This window comes from Notothenia rossii (assembly GCF_949606895.1).
Source record: "Notothenia rossii genome assembly, chromosome: 4".
Lineage (NCBI taxonomy): Eukaryota > Metazoa > Chordata > Actinopteri > Perciformes > Nototheniidae > Notothenia > Notothenia rossii.
In genome coordinates this window covers 88378843-88403151 of record NC_136902.1, presented here as the reverse complement: position 1 = coordinate 88403151, position 24309 = coordinate 88378843, and the positions used below count along the sequence as shown (strand labels likewise).

At 41.0% G+C, this 24309-nt stretch overlaps 1 protein-coding gene across 1 annotated transcript in view; it reads left to right on the top strand.

The window, feature by feature from the left end:
- Positions 1–24309, top strand: part of dner (delta/notch-like EGF repeat containing) — a 90192-nt gene that overhangs the window by 32168 nt on the left and 33715 nt on the right. The window contains exons 2-3 of the mRNA XM_079677382.1: positions 15929–16330; positions 17653–17750. Of these exons, the coding sequence (XP_079533508.1) occupies positions 15929–16330; positions 17653–17750 (500 nt within the window). The remainder of the gene's footprint in view (positions 1–15928; positions 16331–17652; positions 17751–24309) is intronic.

Below are 24309 nucleotides of genomic sequence, written 5' to 3'. Positions count from 1 at the left end.
TTGAAATTCACTCTTGGCTTCCTTTACAGACTTAAATGTTGTTTTTCAACTTCATCCCGTAAAGGGTTGGTCTCTGGCTTATTCCTGTCCCAGCTGGACTACGGTGACACCATTTATAGATTTGCCTGTCCCACTGTTTTGGCCAAACTTGACCCACTCTACCATGCTGCACTGCATTATATATCAAATGCACCCTATATGACTCATAATTGAAAACTGTATAGCCTAACTGGATGGTCCTCACTTAGTATGTGTAGGATGCAGAATTGGTTTTTATTCATGTATAAAGCCATTTTAGGAAAGCTTCCACTCTACATATGTGCCAGATTTGCTCCAGTTTGTGACTCTTACAACTTCAGATCCAGTGCCTGGATACGATTCCAGGTTCCTGCTGTGCGGACTGAGGCTGGAAAAAGGAGTCTCTTTTATTATGGTCCTTGGTCTTGGAATGACCTTCAATCAAGCCTCAAACTGAGGGCACTTGTCTCAATAGCATGTTTAAAGTTGAAATTGTCTGAGTTCCTTACCACCAGCTGCTCTTGCAGTAATAAGTAGCACCTTTCTTACTGTCCTAATGTGAACAATGTAGTGACTGCTTTTTTGTCTTTTTGTTTTCTTAGTTATGTTCTCTGTATTTTTATATGTGTGTGTAAATGTGTTATGTGTAACGTTGCTGCCTTCTTGGCCAGGTCAGCTTTGCAAATTAGATTTTATCTCAATGCTTTTATCTGGTTCAATAAAGGTTAAATACAAATAAATAAAATGTTAGCTTCCTTGAGCAAGTGGCACATCGCTCTGTATGAACGGGTGTGAATGGGATAAAGCGCTATATAAATACAGTCCGTTTGCACGACCAAGTTCTTTATCTTTATTGATTTTCTCCGTTTTTTTTACAAAAGCAAGTGATACAGAGCATGTACATTCGGTTCAAATTCAAGTAACGATATATACACACATGCTGACAAATCAAAATCTCCATTTCAATCCTTTCATGACCGAGTTTGACCCAAAGTTGATCCTGTAATCGCAGCACAGATGTTCACCATGACTCGTGTGTTAGTATAATATACAGTTGCAAGAAAAAGTATGTGAACCCTTTGGAACTTCCTGGATTTCTGCATAAATTGGTCATAAAATGTGTTCTGATCTTCATCTAAGTCACAACAATAGACAAACACAGTCTGCTTAAGCTAAAACCACACAAACAATTACATGTTTTTATGTTTTTATTGAACACACCATGTAAACATTCACAGTGCAGGGTGGAAAAAGTATGTGAACCCTTGGATTGAATAACTGGTTGACCCTCCTTTGGAAGCAATAACCTCAACCAAACGTTTCCTATAGTTGCATATCAGACCTGCACAGCGGTCAGGAGGAATTTTGGACCATTCCTCGTCTTTACAAATCTGTTTCAGTTCAGCAATATTCTTGGGATGTCTGGTGTGAATCGCTCTCTTGAGGTCATGCCACAGCATCTCAATTGGGTTGAGGTCAGGACTCTGACTGGGCCAGTCCAGAAGGACTATGTTCTTCTGTTGAAGCCATTCTGTTGTTGATTGACTTCTGTGCTTTGGGTCGTTGTCCTGTTGCATCACCCATCTTCTGTTGAGCTTCAATTGGTGGACAGATGGCCTTAAGTTCTCCAGCAAAATGTCTTGATAAACTTGAGAATTCATTTTTCTGTCGATGATGGCAATCTGTCCAGGCCCTGAGGCAGCAAAGCAGCCCCAAACCATGATGCTCCCTCCACCATACTTCACAGTTGGGATGAGGGATTTGATGTTGGTGTGCTGTGCCTTTTTTTCTCCACACATAGCGTTGTGTGTTCCTTCCAAACAACTCAACTTTGGTTTCATCTGTCCACAGAATATTTTGCCAGTAGTGCTGTGGAACATCCAGGTGCTCTTTTGCAAACTTCAAACGTGCAGCAATGTTTTTTCTGGACAGCAGTGGCTTCCTCCATTTTATGACCAACTAATGCAGAAATCCAGGTCATTCCAAAGGGTTCACAAACTTTTTCTTGCAACTGTAATATATTGATGAAAAACAGTAAGATAGGGGACATGTAAAATGCCCACTCATGTTCCCATGAAAGTCAGAATGTTGTGTCTCTTTCGCGGAGGTATTGTGGGACATCATTAGGTCCTTTCCTTGGGTAAAGGATGGTCCAGTCAGTGTATCCTAAGCTAAAATAGAAAATAAAGGAAGCATCGGAGCTTCCTTTCCTATCACCTAGAGATTGCAACAGCTCTTATCATGGCTGCTACTTAAAAACGTATACGCGTCATTTCTCTCAGGAACCGAGGAAAGCTACATTTACAAATTCCTCACAACCATAAAACCTCTGAGTGAAATCAGGCTTTGTAGTAAAGGTGGACATCTACACCCTTTGAATTAAAATATGAACGCACGTACAGTAGAGAAGACGTGCAGCACAAATCTATATTTAGATTTTGACACCACGATATTCTTTCATATTATTTCCACGTCTTCAAAGCCAAGCAGAAGGTGTTATTCACAGGGTTTGAAATTAAAACCGGCATGACTGAAATATTCAGAGGCTGTGACTCAAGTCTATTTTATGTGACTCTCTCTGGCAGCAGTTACTCAGAGAGGTTCAGTCAGCCTTCTGTGTTTTGAGAGGAGCAGAGATTAGAGTCTGTCGATCCTCCTGCAACCATGGCCTGCAGGAGAGAAATGTTCGACACAGTCTGGCATCATGACGTGGAAACAGAGCTTGTCCCTTCGACTGTGTGAGTCATTTTCACTTTCAACAAATAATAATAAAAAAGTTCCATGATGTGATGGAATAGACTAGAATCCTTTATTGTCGTTACACAAGTACAATGAGATGAGTAGAGCTACTCAAGACAACATACAAACAACAAGCATTCATACTTCAATATGCAGATCAAGTTAAAGTGCAGGAATTTATCGGTTTAATAAATGTGTTTGAATGTATTGTTTTTGTCTCTTGTGCATCAACATTCCTAGAGCCCTGCCGTCATTGTTCAGTTCACAGATCTGTTTCTGCTATTATCTTGATTACAACCTGAACCCGTACTCTTTGTTTGTTCCTTACTCTCCGGTATATTTGTTTTGTTTCATGCTTAATTGGGGACGTAAATCCCTGACTCAAACATCAGGAACACCTTGGGAAAAGTGAGGTGTTTTCCTAGGACTTATTCTATACACTCAATACTGTACTTTCACACACTTAATATATAACAGCTGATATTCCACATTGACGCATTGTTTTACTTTATAAGTGCAGTTCATTATGCACCGGTAGCAAGTTTGATGCTTCCTAAATATTCATTTCTTGATTTATTTTGGCTTTTCAAAGAGGCCCTATTATGCTTTCGGTGTTAGATATGTTTTTGTAAATGTAAATCAGCGACCATGAACTGGCTGCCCGCAGGCCAAATCTGGCACGCCAGACATTCTCATTTTTTTTTGTGAGTAATGTGCAGTACCGGAGTCCAACAGAGAGGCAGCAGCTGCGGGACAGTAGCCTGCGTACTGCGTAACCTTCCCTGCCCTGAAGAAGAAGTGATCCTTCGTTAGCGTGAAGAGTCTGCTTTATGTAGCCCTTTTCAGTAGCCCCGCTGCGAGGCTCCGGCGAGTTGTCAATACATGAGCGTGCTCCCCCTTCGGTCAACAACTTCCAAATTCCGGGCTATATATATAAATCGCTGTCCCCCGAAAGTGTCTCTAGGAATAATTTTGGCCCTTGGACAAATGTAGTGATCCCTGATGTAAGTGGTCTGCAAAGGCTAACATCCCAAAGTTCCCCCTAGAGAAAGTTTTTCTCCCACACACTCGCTTTGTACGTGATAGGCTAAGGGGCGGGACATCTCTAAGCGGTTGACCAATCACAACAGAGCCGGCCAGCTAACCAATCAGAGCAGACTGGGCTCAAGGTGCTGCAGCACAGGCAGTATGAGAAGAATAAAGAGCTTTTTGAACATTAAAGCATGGCATAGTGGATGCACACAATACTTGAACCTGATAATGAGCAGAATAGGGCCCCTTTAATAGCATCAGATCTCATCCCGGTACTCTTGTGAATATCCTGCGGGGGGGAAATTGCTCCATTGAGGGATGATCTTCCAGTATTATTTTGTCACTATCATGAATTAAATATTTGTGTTTTAGCTGGATTGCGGGTGCTCATTACGCGCTGCATATTGGAGATAAAAATGACTGCCGGCTATATGAAAGTTCAATTTGGTTCCTCTAGCTAATTGCCGCGTGATTGATTATATAATTACACCGTATTTGTTCCTTGGATGTTATAGTCGGCTTGTAATTGCCTTACCGTGGTGATGCAGTGTTTCACAGCTGTCTATCTGCACAGATTAATGTTCTGTGTTGTAAGGTACACAGGCTGCATTGTACATTTCCTGATGCGAGTTGTGCTCCTCTGAGATTACGCAATGCAGAGAGATGCTCCACTTTCTCTCTCTAGCCTTGAAATCTGCAAACAGCGAAAGCTCGACAAACACGGATGGATCTAGATCAGATGCATCAATTTTTAAACACACCTCATTAGTAAAACATGAAATATAAGACCCGCGTCGACACATGACGTTTCTGCTGATGGACTGCAGAACCTCAAACACTGCTACGGGGAAATAATGGCTCTACTTTTCTCTGGGTCAGCGAATCTATAGATTAATGCAGAGAAGACTTGGCATCAACGTCATCATGGTTACAATCTTGAAATGAGGTCTGTTGTTAACACAAGTTTACAAGATTTTCCCATTTTGTTCTACGACATAAAGTGCGTCAGTAAATACCCCACTGATGAATGTCTGAAGCTTCTATGTGGAAAATGGATGATGCTAACAAGTGACTAAATAACTTACTAAATCTCATCACGCCGCACATTAGCCGCCTTTAGCTTAGCAATGTAGTTCCTTCACATCTTGACATTTCAATTCTGCTGATTGCATTTACGCTTTAAAAATCGCCGAGTGGTAATGTGGAGATTAACCCTGCAGAAAACTATCTATCATAAACGTGATTTGGACACAAAGCTTATTGTTTGCAATATACCAAAATCCAATGGGGAAATCTCATTGCTTTTTGTAGAGGCAGCCCTTGCACAATGCTAACACCTGGGTCGACGTACATGCAATCACTGCTCCACTCTATTATGGTGTTTAATATGAAATTGCATCCTTGGATAATTGACATAGATTGAAGTGAATCTATAGTTTCACTCACACTTTCATTGGCAATATTGAGTCAGAATGGCAAAATTGGACGAAGAAGTAGGCCTACTCACATTTAAAAAAAATGGTGCGTTCAAATACCCAAACTACCATACTTTTTAGTATACCAGAAAAAGATTTAGTTAGTCCCAATGCATATGTCCAATTCAGTGATTGGTTGTAACTGAGTATATTGCTTAAGTACCTACTTGACATACTTGTACTTACTTAAATGTTATGCTACATACTTTGATATTTTGGAAGGCAATAGGCCTATTGTACTTTATACTACACAACATTTAATTAACACTCATAGTTACTAGCCACCTACTGTATATAAAACATGAAACACAGGATATATGATGTAATGCCACTGGGGAAGTTAACGTTTTTACCCCTCACCTGTAGTATAGAAAATACTTTCTCAGCGCTAAATAGCAGACTAACAACCATACTTAAAACAATTGACTTCATTCTTGTAGATAGTCCTCATTAGGTGTTGTATCATTTTGAAGTAGAAGGATCATCATTACAGCAGAATGCACTCGGAAACGATGTTATCGAGGATCTGTGTCCCTTAATCTCTGTGGGGACTTTTAACGACAGAGTCTCCTCCCGCCGAGATACTTTTCTTATTTGTGAGCGAGTGTTTTCATGAGAGAGCGATTAAGCAAATGCTGTCTGTCTGTTTCTCCCTTCGTGGCGGGGGGGGGGGGGGGGGGGGGCAGGCAAAGCGCTGATAAACAGCCCAGATGTGGAAGTTAGTGGATCATAAGACGGATCACACACACACACACACACACACACACACACACACACACACACACACACACACATACACACACACACACACACACACACACACACACACACACACACACACACACACACACACACACACACACACACACACACACACACACACACACACACACACACAAATGCACACACACACGCACACACACACGCACACACACACGTATGGCATTTTGTTCTTATTGTGCTCACGTTACCTAGCTACTGTAGCCATGGCAACACATCTCGATCGCTATTAAGGGTCTGTAGAACAATCTCAGAAAACCTGCTGTGTGTGTGTGTGTGTGTGTGTGTGTGTGTGTGTGTGTGTGTGTGTGTGTGTGTGTGTGTGTGTGTGTGTGTGTGTGTACAGCTGTCTTCCTCTTTCATGCTACCTTATGTATTACATTGTAAATACTATATTATAATTCTTTGTACAGTCTTAACCCCTTATTATTCGTGTAAAACTACTTTCCACATGTAATTCCTATTAATTGTATACACTAAACATGAATGGAATAAAAAAATAAATATATATTTATGACATGAATTCCCCCACAAAATAAAATGCATTTACACTTCACAGTTATATATTTGTTAATCATCTTATTTGTGCTAATTATTACAAATAATATTATCGTGCTATATATTCGTTCTGAGACCATATTGTAGAATGTTATTGTTTTTTAATTCATTAAGTTGTTTGTTCTTGTTAAAAGAGAGGAGGAACTATATAAACTATATATATTTCAAAAAAGTCTCGAACTAAATTCCATATACGCAATAGTGTTGCGTTTTATATTAATTAATCATCTTATTTGTGCTAATTAAACACATATTGTGCTACTTTAAGTATTACATTAAATATCCTATTTCTTAACCCTTTACTGTGAAACTGCGTAGTTTCCTCACATTTAGACTTCAGATGTATTTCCATGTGCAGTGTGAGTCATGGCTGCCCTTCACACTAATTGCATGTGTGTGATTAGCTGAACGATCTGGCCATTAAACCGAACCCCCTTCGTATTATGATGCTCTGCTCAAATGACTCTCCCATAAACAGTAAGTGGCTGATAACAGGGGGAAATGGAGCGCTCAGTCAGCGGCTGTTTTCAAACTGCTGACGGCTTCACAGGAGCTTTTGAACTTACACCCGTTTGAAGCCCTCCAAAACCCTCATAGTCTGTGACTTAAATTCCTGAAAACAGTTGCCTTAACAATTGCAATACGAGCTACACTCCTGTTGATTTCATTTCAAATATTTGTACTGAGAAGAAGCATACAAGTGTCAGCAATAGGACAGACTTCTTCGGGGTGGAAATCATGCTTCTCTTTTTTCAACATAGAAGACAAACATAACAGCCAACAAGAAATAATAAAGAAAAAACATTGCATGACAGGAATAACATGCTTAATGACATACCTAATCATAGTGGGAAAGAACATACAAAATAGTATATATATAATACAAATAAATAAATAAACTCAAAGGGTGCAGATGAGTCCATCACAGCTTTTTAACTTCGCTGGAAATACACCCGTTTGGAACCCTCCAAAACCCTCATTCCTGAAAAACAGTGACCTTAACATATGCAATACGAGCTACACTCATCTCCACAATAATTAGGATGCAAAACAAATCCTCCATAAACTCAAAATAATGTATATATCATATGTCATCACCTTTTAACTTGACTCAATGATGTTGCAGAAAGTTGGCAGGAAAAGCCGTTCAGAGATGATTCCTCAAGCCATTTTGTTCATCCTCACTGCATCACCTTGTAAAGCGCTGTGTTTATTATCACCCACTTGAAATACGATGCTGTGTCGTGACTTGTTAGTCTATTCCAAAACTTCAAAAGCCACCGTCATTTGTCAGGGGGTGTGGTTTTTGATCGCCTCAATTTGTTTCAAAACAAATTGTTGTTAGTTTGCATGACTTAAAGAGGACATATTATGCACATTTTCAGCTTGTTTCCCTCTACTGACATGTCTCCATGCTTTAACGTTCAAAGAGCTCTTTATTGTTCTCATACTGCCTGTGCTGCAGCACCTATTTTCACCCTCTGTCTGAAACCAGAGCCCAGTCTGCTCTGATTGGTTAGCTGGCCAGCTCTGTTGTGATTGGTCAACCGCTTAGATATGTCCCGTCCCTTAGCCTATCACGTACAATGTGTTGGAGCGCTAGCCAATAGAAGCGTGAGTGTTACATAGTTATATAACGCTATACAACACACTGCAGGAAAGGGAAAACCACAAAAATATCAAATTGGGCCTCTTTAAACCCACCAAAAATAAGAAAACATAAAATAGCTCAATATCATCTAAAACATTAGACAAATAATCAATCACTATATAATAATCGTTTAAAAGCTGAGTGTGGACTTTCTGCAGGCTGTAATGTAATTTAAATCTCCTCTAAAGGCAGCGATACGAGGAAGCTAGCAGGCACTGTTGAAACATTAATTAATCTGTGTAGAGAAATTCAGTTTAAACTCCCTCTGAGGTCAGAGGTCAGCTTCAGATCTGCTGAGCTGGGATTTCATGTAATGACTTGCTCAAGGACACTCCTACCATGTCTTCTTATTTTGCTTCCTATTCAAGGTTTGTCTCTTTAATTACTAACTCTAGCCCAGCAGACTGCTCCTAATGATTTAAACACTTTAGCAAAACAGCGACACAGCAGGAAACTGATTTCACAAATTATACACATCGGAAATGAGACGCTTTTTTTATTCAGGTCCATGATCATAATTTCTACAAAGATTTTGAGGAATTTAACAAATAGCAGATTCAAATTAATTCAAAACAAATGAAATATTAAAGGTAGGGTAGGTAAGAATGGAGAAACCAGCTCGAGTAGCTAGAATTTGAAAATACACAGCAACACAGACGAACGCACACATGACCAATGAGGGCACGAGATAAGTTTGTGCACAGATGGAAGGCTGACAGGCAGGTAGGCCATCCAAACTTCCAAACAAACTTCAAATCAAACACAAATATACATTTTCTTGGGAGGCGTGTGGCGCAGTGGATTAGTGCGTTGGTGATCAGGGGTTCAAACCCCACTGCAGTCAGCATGTCGTTGTGTCCCTGAGACACTTCACCCCAAATTGCTCCTGTGGGGATTGTCCACAGTATTGAGTGTGTAAGTCACTTTGGTAATGTCTTGATTTCCTCATAAGTTAAGCTTCAGCTCTTCATAACTTTGACTTCCCTGTCAGTAAACTCTTTGATAAGAAGGTAAAATCACTTCAGTCGAACCTCTCAGGGAAGGCCAGGTGTAAAGAAGAGTAGCTTCCTAAAATAAACTTGCTTGGTTTGCAAAAAATGGATGTGCAGCTGGACTCAACAAAAGGGTCATATTATTTAAAAAAAGGCATTTCACACTCCTCACAGCAGATGCATTGTCCGCAGGCTCAGTCAGCCATTTGTATGCATTGCACTTCTTTCTCTAACACTATTACGATACCATCATTCTTGGATCACTACTGGGACTTAACGCTGTATTTAATTAGAGGATTGACTGGTGCACAACTTTTGCTTCAGTCTCACTTTAATACATCATGGGTCAACCTTTTGACAAAATCAAGAGGTTGACCTACAACCTCTGAGCGGAGCAGTGTGTCCCCTCATCTCCATGTCTCTTCTACATCAACATTTGTCCCCTCATCTCCATGTCTCTTCTACATCAACATGTGTCCCCTCATCTCCATGTCTCTTCTACATCAACATGTGTCCCCTCTTCTTCATGTCTCTTCTACATCAACATGTGTCCCCTCTTCTTCATGTCTCTTCTACATCAACATGTGTCCCCTCTTCCTCATGTCTCTTCTACATCAACATGTGTCCCCTCTTCTTCATGTCTCTTCTACATCAACATGTGTCTCCTCTTCTTCATGTCTCTTCTACATCAACATGTGTCCCCTCATCTCCATGTCTCTTCTACATCAACATGTGTCCCCTCTTCTTCATGTCTCTTCTACATCAACATGTGTCCCCTCTTCTTCATGTCTCTTCTACATCAACATGTGTCCCCTCTTCTTCATGTCTTTTCTACATCAACATGTGTCCCCTCTTCCTCATGTCTCTTCTACATCAACATGTGTCCCCTCTTCTTCATGGCTCTTCTACATCAACATGATGTCCCCTCTTCTTCATGTCTCTTCTACATCAACATGTGTCCCCTCTTCTTCATGTCGCTTCTACATCAACATGTGTCCCCTCTTCTCCATGTCTCTTCTACATCAACATGTGTCCCCTCTGCGGAAAGAGACTCTGAACGTTTCAGGAACAAAGATTCTCTCTCTTTTTGATCCATTTCTATAAAAACCTGTCTCAAAATGAGCTGATCAGATTTTGGCCACTTTATGATGTCATAACGATGTTTTGTCTTGTGTAACCATTAGCCAATCAGCAACCAAGGAAACCCCCCCCCCCCCCCCCCCTACTTTTCTCCCTGATTTTTCCTTTTCTGTTTTTATTCTGTGTGTAGTTTTGCAATCCCTTGAATCCAGTCCAATTAAAACACTGTTTAAAGGTCCGAGCAAAAGTCGTTTTTGTCCAGTTTATTATTTGCTGGCACAATATAGCCTACAAGCACGATGTCTTCTTGTCTGTGTTCGTTCTAACCCGATGGTAAACAACCATAGGCCTACCGGATGCGCTCTCCACCACCAGCTGTTTTCCAGATTTGTAATGAGCAGGTCTCCCAACCCCCCGGTGCCAAGAGGAAGATTTACTATACACAAAAAGAAACAATAAAATAAATGGATAACTATTAAATAATATAAGCTCCTATACATGGCTCCATCAGTGCGTGTCTGTATTCCCTCCTCCAGTTCAAACTGATGAAGCTGAAGTAACGTTGCTGTTTCCGTCCTCTTGTATTGATCCTCCCTCCTGCTTTTTAGATTAGCGAATAGATCACAGCACCTTGTGAAGCAATTAATGTAGCTCCTGAGAATCTCTTAGTTCTGTTCAATAGTCCATGTGGAAATATAGATAAAGGGACTAATGTGGGTTATTATCAGCTGCTTAGATTTAATAGATTCACAGAGTGTGCCAGAGCCTGGGGCATACGAGCTGTTTGGTGCTGGAGAATAAAAAGCAACATGATGCCGAAAAATATAACCGAGTATATGACAACTAATGGAAGCAGAGAAAATGGAGCAGACGCTGAATGGTAACGCCGCCAGGTTAGTTAGATGATAAACCTACTATTTAAGAGCTTAGAGGTTTACGTTAAGTTTTATGAGATATGGGTAATTACAAGGTGCAACTAGAAGATAAGGAAAGTACCTTTTCTTTCTTGAGTACTTGTGTTATGTATTTCAACAATGCTCTCGTGTACCGCATGTGTTACCAACGTTTGTGAGTCACTGCATTAGATTGTATTGATGTATCTAATAAAGCATGCACAACAATGTTACCTAGGACTGCACACTTTGGGAATAAGTAACTAATTTAAAACTGGAATTGACATTTTGAATTAGAATTTAGTTTTTTCAATTGAAATGTTTAATACACTTTGCCCATTATCCCCCAGGCATAGTCCTATCCCTCTAGCACAAACTGTCAGCTGATAGATCCACTGAATTTGGCGATGTATTCTGTTCATCCATATTTGAAATAAAGAAATGCAATTGGTACCTTATTAAAGGGGACCTATCATGCAAAATGCACTTTTTGATGTCACTGGCTTCCAGTAACTGCTAGAATCCACTTCAAAACAATGGTACTTGCGTACCATGCTGCGAATGGATCTGGCCCTTCCTACATCCTGGACATGGTTAAACCGTACACCCCAGCACGTGCACTCCGCTCTGCATCAGCCAAACAGCTCGCTGCACCCGCACTGCGAGGGGGACCCAAGTTCCCATCAGCAAAAACACGTGGGTTTGCTATCCTGGCTCCAAAATGGTGGAATGAGCTCCCCATTGAAATCAGGACAACAGAAAGCTTACACATCTTCCGGGGGAGACTAAAAACTCATCTCTTTTGACTCCACTTCGAGCAATAACATTACTAACAAAGCACTTATATACTAATAAAGGACTGGCTTATCTAAAGCCAGTTGAGTAACACTTGAAATGTTTTAGCTCTATGAAACCTGATGTACTTATATGATTCTGTTTTCTTCAAGGTTGTATCTTCCTGGTCGAACGCACTTATTGTAAGTTGCTTTGGATAAAAGCGTCAGCTAAATGCAATGTAATGTAATGTTTTATACATAAACATGTGTCCCCGGTGTGTCGGGGAACTCACGCAGCGTCAGAAAATAAAACCCTTTCTCTTTTCCTCCGTACCCAAATCTCTAAAAACGGGGAACAACGGAGCTGATCCAGATTTGCGTCCGATATGACGTAATATCTGAAATGTGGACCCACGGCCCTATCAGAAACGTTGCTATCAGAAACAATGCCCGACTGTTTTGGAAGTAATATGGTCGGTGTTTACATTAGCATCGCTAACACTCAGAGCTAACCTGTACTGGAGAGCATGTGTGTGAAGAAGCAGGAAATAAAAAGGAACTCACCTTGTGGTATAACCGGCAAGAGAGAAAGCCTTTGAGCTCCATACTGTTTCAGAGAGAATCCTTGATAATCCATGATATGGTGTTTCATCACGGCAGTATTTAGTTTAGACAGTAGCTGCCGGGTCCCGCATGAGCTCAGACCCCTCCTCTTTCATTTTTTTAAAGCTTTATCACCCAAATCAGCACTTTTGAAACAGGAAGTAAAATATAAGGATATGAGGCATGGCTAGAATGGGTGATCTGTTTGGTATTTTGAGCAAAACACTTCATAGACATATTTTTTATATATATTCGTATATATCTGAGACCTATGCTATTGCCTAAAAATAGCCTGATAGGTGCCCTTTAAACTGGGATTGAAACCCGGGAATTGTAATTTTTTATTTAGAATTCCAATTCAAAGTCCAGTTTCAAATTCCACACTCCAGTAAAATATATTGATATGGTCATGGTGTGACTTGGTTAAGGTTGGTAATGGTTAAGAGGATATGTACCAAACCAATATGTTTTGTTTAGTCTGTAGAGTAGAACGATATCTCTTAAGCCTTAAGCAAACATTGCAATTTTGATAACATTTAGTCCTGTTAGATGTAGTGTTATTGGGCTAAAAGTGCCAATTGGTCGAGATGTTTTATCACATTGTTCCCCCCTGGTCTGTTGTTGGAGCATATTGTGTGCAGGCTGGATGGAGACTGTTATAAAGGAGGAGGGACAGAAAAGAAAGGTCACGAGCCGGACTCTAATTGTTCCTCAACAAACCGAGGCTGCAGTTCTCTGACGCTGAGAAACGGAGTCCCTGAGTGCAGATGAAGCCTCAGACTGGGTGAGGACCGGACAGAGGATTCTGGGACGGCTGTGCTTCAGAGCAGAGAGACAGTTTGATAGAGGCATCATGAGGAAAAACTGGAGAGAGATTAGCACTAATGAGCTGTGACTCGGCTGTGCAGAGAGCGGACTGTTAATGACGCTCTGTTTCTCACATCTCCATGCAGCGAGCATCCTTCTGTTCACCGTCCCTGGGTTTCTGTTTTTCCTCCATTCTTTTAACCCTCCTGTTGTCTTCGGGTCAAATCTGACCAATTTACTACTTTCATCAATCATATAATCAATTTAGTTTTATATTCGATTGCATTAAGGCTTTATATCCCTCACAGTAGACATTTGAACATATACAATTGCTGATCACCACTTTCATTGGATTTTTGATGATTTAGTCAACTTTGTAACACCCATGGGGTTCCCGCCATAAAGAAAAGGAATTAGTAACCATCCGGATCAGATAACACACACACACACACACACACACACACACACACACACACACACACACACACACACACGCACACACACACGCACGCACGCACGCACGCACGCACGCACACACACACACACACACACACACACACACACACACACGCACACACACAGAACAATTTGATACATTTCCCGCTCTTATGTGCCCATCCCCCCACATGGATCACACCTGGCACACGCAATACATGTTCAGTGTCTGTTCTTTGTATATTTACTGCAGTTGTTCATGTATACCAGTAGTCTGACACAATATATACAGTTTGAAAGGGTGTTAAATTAAATGTGGTGATGATTAATGGTTTTTGTGTTAATGTAATAGCAGTTAAAACAGGACCGTGAACACCAAAGTAAGGGGGGGGGGGGGAAACAAAGACAATCGGAGGGTTAAAGTGAACAATCTGTGGCTGCAGATACCTGAGTTATATTCAGTGAATTTGAAAACAAAATTGCAGGATTATAGATGCCTATAACAGGCTCTGAAAACCAACACGGTGTCGTTGGTAAGCTTCAAGGCTTTGTCCTCTTTCACCTTCAACGTCTATACAGGAATGTTTTCTCCAAATATGATCAATTATTGATGGCAGCGAAACCGGCATGAAGGAGGCTGTCAGGGCGAATCTGTCCATTGCTGCATGACCGAAGAAACAAAATGGGGACAAAACGCAACAGTGTGCATGCAGGGAACAATCACAAGCATTCAAAATAGAGAACATTTCCCTCTAGGTGTAATGGAGTATGACGCAGCTGAAAATACAGAAAGTAAAGTACATGTTCGCCAAAGTAGAGTACTGGAGTAAAAAGTACTTCCACAAATACATATGTATCACTCTAGACTTTACATATCATACTGTTTTCTTAATGTATTGCTATTAGCGCATTTTGCTCTCTGCTTAGACCTGAATACATATGTTTGACTTTTTACCCGCACTGCCTGCTGTTATTACTGCAGGTTTAATACTATGTACATCTTACTGTATTCATTAAATACTCCTCATACTGTTATGTTGTATATTCAGTGTAGTCTATTAATGTGTGTCTTCATACTGCAGTGTGTTAGTGTGGAAAAATGGCAGCGACAATATATCATCAACACACAGAGACAAAATGTAATAAAATAAATGAGAGGAGGGTGTGAAGGAAGCTGAGTCAGAGGGCAATAAAATAAATAGCCGAGTAGCATAGAGAGCAGAGTTTGGACTACACATCTTTAAAACAAAAAAAATCAAAGCCCTTTAAGGACACAATCGTTGACTAATACAAAAAAGAAGCCAGATATTCACTGTATGGCTTTATCAAAAAGAGAAGAACGATTAGATTAGATTCACTTATTGATCCTAAATAGGGAAATAGGTGTGTTGCATCAGCATGTACAGTAAACAATGAAAATAAATACAAATAAATGGGCAAAATATACATTTGAAAGAGGCCGTATTATGCTTTTTGAGGTGTTCCCGTTCCTGTCGTGTGTTATATAGGTTTGTGTGCATGTAAATGGTCTGCAAAGGCTAAAAAGAGTTTCTCTCCCACACACTCAGGACACACTCAATATAAAGTGGCTTGTTTGTTAGCTTGGTCTCAAGAAAGGACACAAACGAATCTATCAGACGAACGGCCCTAATTAACAATATTCACGCTGCTTCTTTCACCCACTCAACAACAAAAATAACAACGTGCTGTGCACAATATTTTCACCATAATAATAAAAAATACAATAGCAATTACTTTGCACAGTATTTGATCTGCACCAAACTACAGATGAACATTTTGAATAGATGGACAGACAGAATAAGACCCACCTTTTCAATCAAGCTTTTAATTTAATTGTACTATATATTTATTAGTTTTATTCTGTCCTGTGTTTGTTGACTTCTCTTGGTATTAAGTGATCTATTAATGTGGATTATTTAATTATTATTATTTTTTTGGTTATTCTTTTTGGAAGTTCTTTGTGTTAACCTCTGTGTATAAAAAGTGCTTTAAAAATACAATTTGATTGATGGAAAAATCACATGTTTCTGACTCGTCCTGTTGTTATTTATTCTCTATTGTCTTCCAGTTTTTCACCGACCCGTGTGCCAGCAGTCCCTGTCTCCATGGAAACTGCAGCCGTAGCGATGATGGAGGGGAGGAGGAGGCGGCCTACAGCTGCGTCTGCAGCGAGGGCTACGAAGGGGGACGTTGTGATCAGATCCTGATGGACCTGCCCCCCGCTGAGTGGGACCCCTCCACCCCCCCCGCACCCGAACTGGCCACCCCCGCCGCCTCCACCACCGCTGCCGCCACTCAGCCACCTACAACAACTACTACTGTACCCCCCCCCACTACTGCCCCCCCCTCCACTACTGTCCCCCCCCCCACCACCACTGATACCACCACCACAACTCCACCTCCCACCCTGCAGCCATGGCAACCCAAAGCTGGACAGAGGCTGCTGGTGGTGTCGTGGGAGGCCGACAGGGTGAGATATCTTCTAATACATTTTTGGAGGGAACAAAGTGATTTTAGCCTTTGCAGACCATTTACATGCACATTTATTATTATAAAAAAAAGACATGTGTGGTGTTGTGATAAAGAGATGCCTGACAAACTGGGGAGAAAAAGAGTGCAATAAAAAACATACTGTATTCATTGAAATTATAATAGGAAACTGTTTCGTAATAACCATGATATTTAAAACCTGAAATTCTGATATCATCTTTAGTTTTAAACATTTTTGGGAACTAAGTGCTGGGAACTAAGTACTGCAAAATACTTGGTGTGAAAGCGGCTCTTGAGCAAGGCATCTAATCAGTAACTGCTCCATGGTTGCCTGTTTGCTCCTCAATAACATAAATGCATGTGTTTTTGTATATGTATGCACTTAGAACTAATGTGTATAGCCCCAGTATGGAACTGTGTAGAGAATAACTGAATTGCCCCTTTTTTTATTTTGCCTTTGTTTAACCAGGATAGGTCTCATTGAGATTACAAATCTCAATGAGACCTATCCTGGTGAGAGTCCTGGCCCAAGAATGGTACCAGCACAGTTACAGACAATTTAAAACACACAATCACAACACAGTCAGTCATACAACCATTTTTAGCCAAAGCATTTACAGACACAGCGGTTTGCTTCAAGGTCATTTAGAGTAGCTTTGAGTCTGTTTAACGAGACCAGCTCTTTGAGTTTCAGCTCAATTTGAAGCTGGTTCCAAGCTTCAGGAGCATCATAACTTAACGCCCTCTTTCTCAGTTCAGTACGAACTTTTGGAACAGTTAGAAGAAAAAAGTCCTCGGCGCAAAGCCGATAAGATCCTGTGCATTTTTCTGCTTATGTAGATCCTTAGATAAGGGGGAAGAGCACCAAGAATAAGCCTTATATATAAGGATGTGCCAGTGCTTCAGATGAAGGGTCTCCTTATTCTTAATAATAATCAAGTTTAAAATACATGTGTGGTGTTGTGATAAAGAGATGACCGATCAACTGGTAGAGAAAGAACGCAATTAGAAACATACTGTATTCATTGAAATTATAATAGGAAACTTTTACAATACGAGGGTCACAATAACCTTGATTATTAAAACCTGAAATTCTAAAATGTCATCTTTTGTCATAGTTTAAATAAAAGTATTAAATAAATGTAAAGTATTAGCTCTTCCCTATACCAAATACCAGGCAAACACACATGCAGTACTTCACTTCCCCCCGTCTGGTGGGGCCGTTGGAGGCTGAATTGAAGCGTCTGTGTGTTAATCTGTAATGTGTGTGTAATGTGTGTGCAATGTGTGTGTGTGCTCCAGGTGACGGAGGGTCTGCACTGTGTGAGTCCGGAGCTGTGTGAGCTGACATCAGGAACTCTCACTCTGTCTCTGGAAGTGCCCGAGGAGACGGCTGTAAAGTAAGAGCAACTTTTTTTATGACTTTCTGCTGTCCCCTTAAAGCACGGAAAGCTTAACCAGCCAGAGGCGAAATGTAACTTTGGGTCCCCAATTATCTCCCACTCCCTTTTGCATAATCCTTTTTTTACTGCGAAAAGTTTGGCTTGTCACAGAAGGAAAAGCACACTTTTGGTTTTTATATATTAATTTATTTGTCAGGGTTACAATGCTGGTGCACGCTTCGATTTGAGAGGCGGGCCAGATTCTGCACCAATCAGAATCCATGACTCTACTGGTGGACACCCAATGAATACTTTGTTATGCACACAAGAGCTAGGGAGAGAACTGTTAGGAGAGGAGTTGAGGCGGACATTGTACGTGATAGGCTAAGGGGCCGGGACATCTCTAAGCGGTTGACCAATCACAACAGAGCCGGCCAGCTAACCAATCAGAGCAGACTGGGCTCTGGTTTCAGACAGAGGGTGAATAGAGGTGCTGCAGCACGAGAAAAATAAAGAGCTTTTTGAACATTAAAGCTTTAGACATGTCACAGTAGAGGCAAAAAATACTAATATGAACCTGAAGATGAGCATCAAAGGACCCCTTTAATATTTTAGACGTCTGAAAAAGGTGTTATCACATCAGACATGACACTCTCCACCTGAATTGGTCGATGGTACAGTCGGCTTGGTCGCAAGGAATAACAGGGTGTCCGCAGGGCCTTCAAAAGTATTAAAAGTATTAAACGGCATTTTCCAAGGTATTACATTTTGTAGCTTGTTTTCAATAAGTATATAAATTGTCCAAAGAGGTTGTATTCTACAGTCTGTCTGAATGTAATCATTGCGTAGCTGTGTAGTGTGATTCTGTGTAGTTTATTTATGGCATCCTGTTGGATTTGACGTCATCTGAACAGGACATCGCACGCTCACTGCTTGATAGCGTGCAAAGGTCCGTTTACGCCGGTTGCTAAGCAACATCGTTATGGGGAAATGCAAGTCTGCGTCCAAATGGTTGGAAGATAAGGAGGAAGGACAATCAATACTGTATATAGTCAATGTGAGGTAAAGTGTGTCGCCAAGGTAACCGGTTAGAACTCCAAGTGGCGATGAGGTCTTGGAAAGGGTCTTAAAAGGTTTTACATTTGACTTTAGGATTCCTGCATATACCCTGAAGAACACATCTCCCAGAATCTTTAATGAACTAAACAAGAAAAACCACCATGCTGTGCACTATCATTTCTGCATATTCAAGATAATAATAATTTTTAAAAATGATAGAAACGACTTTGCACAGCATTTTATCTGCATACATACATAACTACATGCAACACCTTTTGTTGGCAACTTAACAAAGCTTTGTAACGAATAACCTTCCATCTCTTCATGACCCACCTCTGAGACCTGAGAAGCCGTCTTACGCCACACCGGGTGTATTTAATCTTTCCTGAGCTTGTTTTCTCATAAACACAAGAACAATGGCTCTGAGAGTTAGGGACAATGAATAATGCAGAAGCGATGGTCAAGGTGAGTCTCGGACGTCCTTGGATAATTATTGGATGTTCTCCTCCTTGTCGATGGCAGGCACGACGGCAGACTGCGAGTAAATCAACTGCTGCTGCTTTGTTTTCATACGGTATAATTACACACAGCGCCTGAATGCAATGTGAAGGACACACATGCACCACTTGGAATTGAAGCAGTGACATCGATTTAGAGGCTGATACTAATGTTACGAAGCTGTTTCATCCCAAAGGAGCTGAAGAGGGCTTACAGTTTCAAGCATATTACGCAACAATATCAACACTGATGCCTAAGTAATACTCACGAGACTGTACCTGCTTTTGGGTAATATTCTCCTTGATATCATTGATTTGAAATATTAATGATTGTCAACTGAATCAACTTTAATAGGTAAAGCAATTGATTAAAATACCAACAAAATGTATTTAAATCAATCAAACCGTTTTCGTTTCATTCCTTTTTATTTTAATGTCTGTTTCCCTATATCTTGTCTTAATATTTGTCCTTGTGGATGTTGTAAAGGGAGCTACTGTGGTGCAAGACGAATGACATACTTGATCTGACAATTAAAGGTAGGGTAGGTAAGAATGGAGCTCGAGTGAGCTAGAATTTGAAAGTACACAAAATCTGCCTCTTCCTTCAGACTTCCTCACAGAGCCCCTCCTCCTACACACACGAACGCGCACATGACCAATGAGGGCACGAGATAAGTGTGTGCACAGATGGAAGGCTGACAGGCAGGTAGGCCATCCAGTTACTTTAGCCGGGCCGGCTCAGATGATTGGTCGTGCTTTTTACAGCACCACGGCTTCCACAGATGAAATATTTTTATGTATTTATTGTCAAAGCATTTCATGTATTCAATGCTATCGGGATGTTAAGAGCATTTCATGGAAGATAACAAAAAGTGTTTCTGAAGTGAATTACTTACCCCGCCTTTTAGTATTATCGTATCGTATCATTTTTGCTGTATAGTTTGAATGTACCGTATCTAATTGTAACGTAATGTGTCGTATTATTTCGTATTGTATCGTAACACATTGCCTCATTTTGCCTCATATCGTATTGTTTTGTAACGTATTGTATCGCCTAGTATCGTATCATATCGTTTGCTATCCGCATTGCATCGTATCATAAATGATTATCCCTTCATATTTTAAATACCAAATGGCTCACTTCAGCTTGAGGGAGAAGTCATTCCCAAGATACCTGATACCTCTGTGTTTACCTCCGCTGCCAGTAGCCTGTCAACCATCTTATTGTTCCAGAATCAGAATTTAGGTAGGTTGAAACAAACACGGAGTTTGCTTTGGTGAACAATGGTTCAAACATAAACACAGTAACAAATTGAAATTAAGAGGTGCAGAGTCACAAACCCTCAAAGTACACCCTGTAGCGAGTAAAACTCTAACACAGAAAAGACCTGTCTATGCTGCCCCAGAACGCCTCGTTGGAGATTTCTCTTTTTCCATTGTTTACTTCCTGGTTTCTGTGACGTGTGAACACCCAAATCAACAACAAATGACCGGATTGGCCCAAATGGACCTCACACACCAGGGTCCCCTGGCTAACTAACAGGGAGTCCCATTGACTTGCATAGAGCTCCCTGAACGCTGTTAATAGACGAGTTGGGATCGCGGAGAAATGCTCTCTGCAGACCCATTCTCACAGCGTTAGAAACCTTTTTCTAACTCAATATCAAGCCACACTCATTGTTTTTACTTCGGCTGAGGATGAGTTTCGCTTGTTCTCGCTGTATCGCGGAAACCTGTCCGCTCCTCGCAGCAGCGAGCAGCAACGAGCCTCGCAACGTCCTGACCAATCAGAGCCCCAACAAGCCATTTAGGACAGAGAGTGAATACACATACTATACAGAGATGCTGTATGAGAAACCAATGTGAGTTTAGAAAATTGCACAATATAAATCTATTCTAGCAGACCTCAACAATGGAATTATGATCAGTAGAAATGGCCATGACATGGGACCTTTAAAGTGGTATAATGCACAAACATGTGTGAAATTATCAGAGGATTGTGCAAACCTCTTCAGTTCAAATGACCAGTTACTGCTCATAGCTTCACCTTCAGACTCAGCTTCCTTTTAAATATAACATTTTAAGACGGGCAATTCACCTGTGATGCTCCAACTTACCTAAAATCTCTGCTTTTATGTGAACTGTGGCTAGCACGCCTTTTCTAAGGGTCTAAAATTGGCTCAAGTTTTCACTTTTGTGGCTCTTAATGGCCCCTTTATGGATACTGTTACGTCCACACTAGGGGATGAGGAAAAGCAACTCACACCAGTTGGAATTGGTAATAATTATAAGGAGTTTATTAAATAACGATGTAACAAAATGGAAGGCAAGCAGCCTGGAGGCGCAGGTTTAAATGAGCAACCAACAAAGGGCGGACTCTAAAAAGAGAGCCTAACTAAACACAAAGGAATAGATAGGCTACTAATACCCAGAAATAGCAACAAAACCACCCTCACTATCAAAGTGATACAAACTAACTAAAGGTGCTAAATCTAAGCTACTCTAGACACATCTGATCACAACAACACTAAACTAAATACGCACCACACGAGTTAAACACAGTTAACAGCATTGTCTATGATCGAAAAGCAAGTAGCGAGAGGCGTCTGTTCACACATCAGAGCCTTCTGACTGATCGTTGTCCACAGGCTTTGTAGTCGTCTCCGGAAGGTGTGTGCTGGATGTGCTCTGGGATTGGAGTGTGTCGGGCCCGGCGTGCTCAAATCACATCTTCGGAAGCGGGCCAGGACTTGGATAGGATCGGGGAGGCGGCGTAGATACATTGATTCCCAATTTATCTCTGTTATTTTAGCTCCTGTATTTCATCTTCCAGTAATAGGTCAAACAGCTTGAGGTCTGTTTCGACTTGCCAACCATCAAATATATTAATTAACACTATCATATTTATAACACGTATAATGCATCAGCTATATTTAATCTTCTTGACTGTAAAGCTCCTTCCGCGTCATCATGAAAAACACTGCAGAGGTAATAATAATAATTATTGGTCTTTTTTTGCAGGCATTCATTAAAGCTGTTGCACATAGGTCGAGAGGACAATGACTTTTTTATAAATATGAGAGGGATTATTTCAGACGTGGGTGTGAGGTTATCGGGGCATTTAGAGGGATTTAATCAGCGAGGAGCCTCGTTGAATCAGAATCGTTTTTATTACCCAGTGAGTTCACACATACGATGAAATTAGCTTTGGTCTAAATGGTGCATACAAAGACACAGAGAGAAGAATACGTTGTTTTGTTTTTTAAAGGTCTCCTATTATACTGTTTTTCATCAATATATTATAGATCTCAGATATATACAGAACCTGTCTCTGATTGGCTGAAACACCAAACTGATCATTGCAGCATTACCCATAATCCCCTCTGTTTCAGCCCTGTTTCCAAAGTGCTGATTCTCTGTCTGTTACTTTAGATGAAAATAAGGAGCCCCTCCCCACGCCCCTCTGAGAGAGATTTGGTTACAAAGAACACAATAGTTGCTTTCACACCAAGTACTTTGCCGTACTTAGTGCCAGCACTTAGTACCCCCATGGAACTAAAGAGCAGATCGCGTTCACACCGGAATAAGTTCCCTGAGGGAAGATTAGGCAAATGAAGCCGCTGACGCCACTTCGTCTTCTTCTGCTTTGGGTTTACTGGCAGGCCGCAAATAACTTCACGGCGTATACTGCCACCCGAAGTCCCCGGCCGGAAGTCCCCGGAGCTGTGACTCCCAGCAGCTTCTACGCCGACACCTCCTCATCTCCACCGCTCCCATGTTCTCTTTTGTGTTGCCATAAGTTAGTCTCTCTCCGTTGGTGCGCGGGGCTAATGCTAATAATGCTAATGCGAGCAAATAAAATGGTGGCTTCACAAAACTTTTCAGATTTTTACGGGGCGTGGTTTGCAATTCGCCCAGCCAATCGAAATTGGTACTTTTTTCTCCCCAGGATAGTCCCACCTCTCTAGCAGGGACTACAAATGGGGGTAAGAGTTCTCTGAACTAAGTTCTCTTTTTAGTGTGATCGCAAAATTCCAGGCATTATCGGAACTAAACGGGAAAAGTACGGGGGAAAGTACTCCGGTCTGAACGCGCCTAATGGTGCTCAAGGAGGAGATTCAGGTGATTAGGTGGGGGGGGGGGGGGGGGGCTCCTTTGGTGTTTCAGCCAATCAGAGACAGGTTCTGTATATATCTGAGACCTATAATATATTGATGAAAAACAGTATAATAGGAGATCTTTAAAAAACAAAACAACGTATTCTTCTCTCTGTGTCTTTGTATGCACCATTTAGACCAAAGTAAATCCCTCGTATGTGTGAACTCACTGGATAATAAAAACGATTCTGATTCAACGAGGCTCCTCGCTGATTAAATCCCTCTAAATGCCCCGCTAACCTCACACCCACGTCTGAAATAATCTCTCATATTTATAAAAAAGTTATTGTCCTCTCGACCTACGCGCAACAGCTTTAATGAATGCCTGCAAAAAAAGACCAATAATTATCATTTTTACCTCTCTAGTGTTTTGTTGTTGGCCTGTGTAACCACAAGCCAACACATTGTTATGACATCATAAAGTGGCCAAAATCTGATCAGCTCATTTTCAGACAGGTTTTTATAGAAATGGATCAGGACAAAAAGAGAGAGAATCTTTGTTCCTGAAACTTTCAGAGTCTCTTTCCACAGAGGGGACACAAGTTGATGAAGAAGAGACATGAAGAAGAGGGGACACATGTTGATGTAGAAGAGACATGAAGAAGAGGGGACACATGTTGATGTAGAAGAGACATGAAGAAGAGGGGACACATGTTGATGTAGAAGAGACATGAAGAAGAGGGGACACATGTTGATGTAGAAGAGACATGAAGAAGTGGAATTTGCATAATAGGTGATCTTTAAATAAAAAGAGCAGTTAAAAGTACTAATATAAAAACTTCTCTCTCTCACCACCCGGCTGCCTCTCAGCTGTAAGAGCGGTGACTCGGCTTCGTGTTTGATGTCTGCTCGGCAGGATGGCAG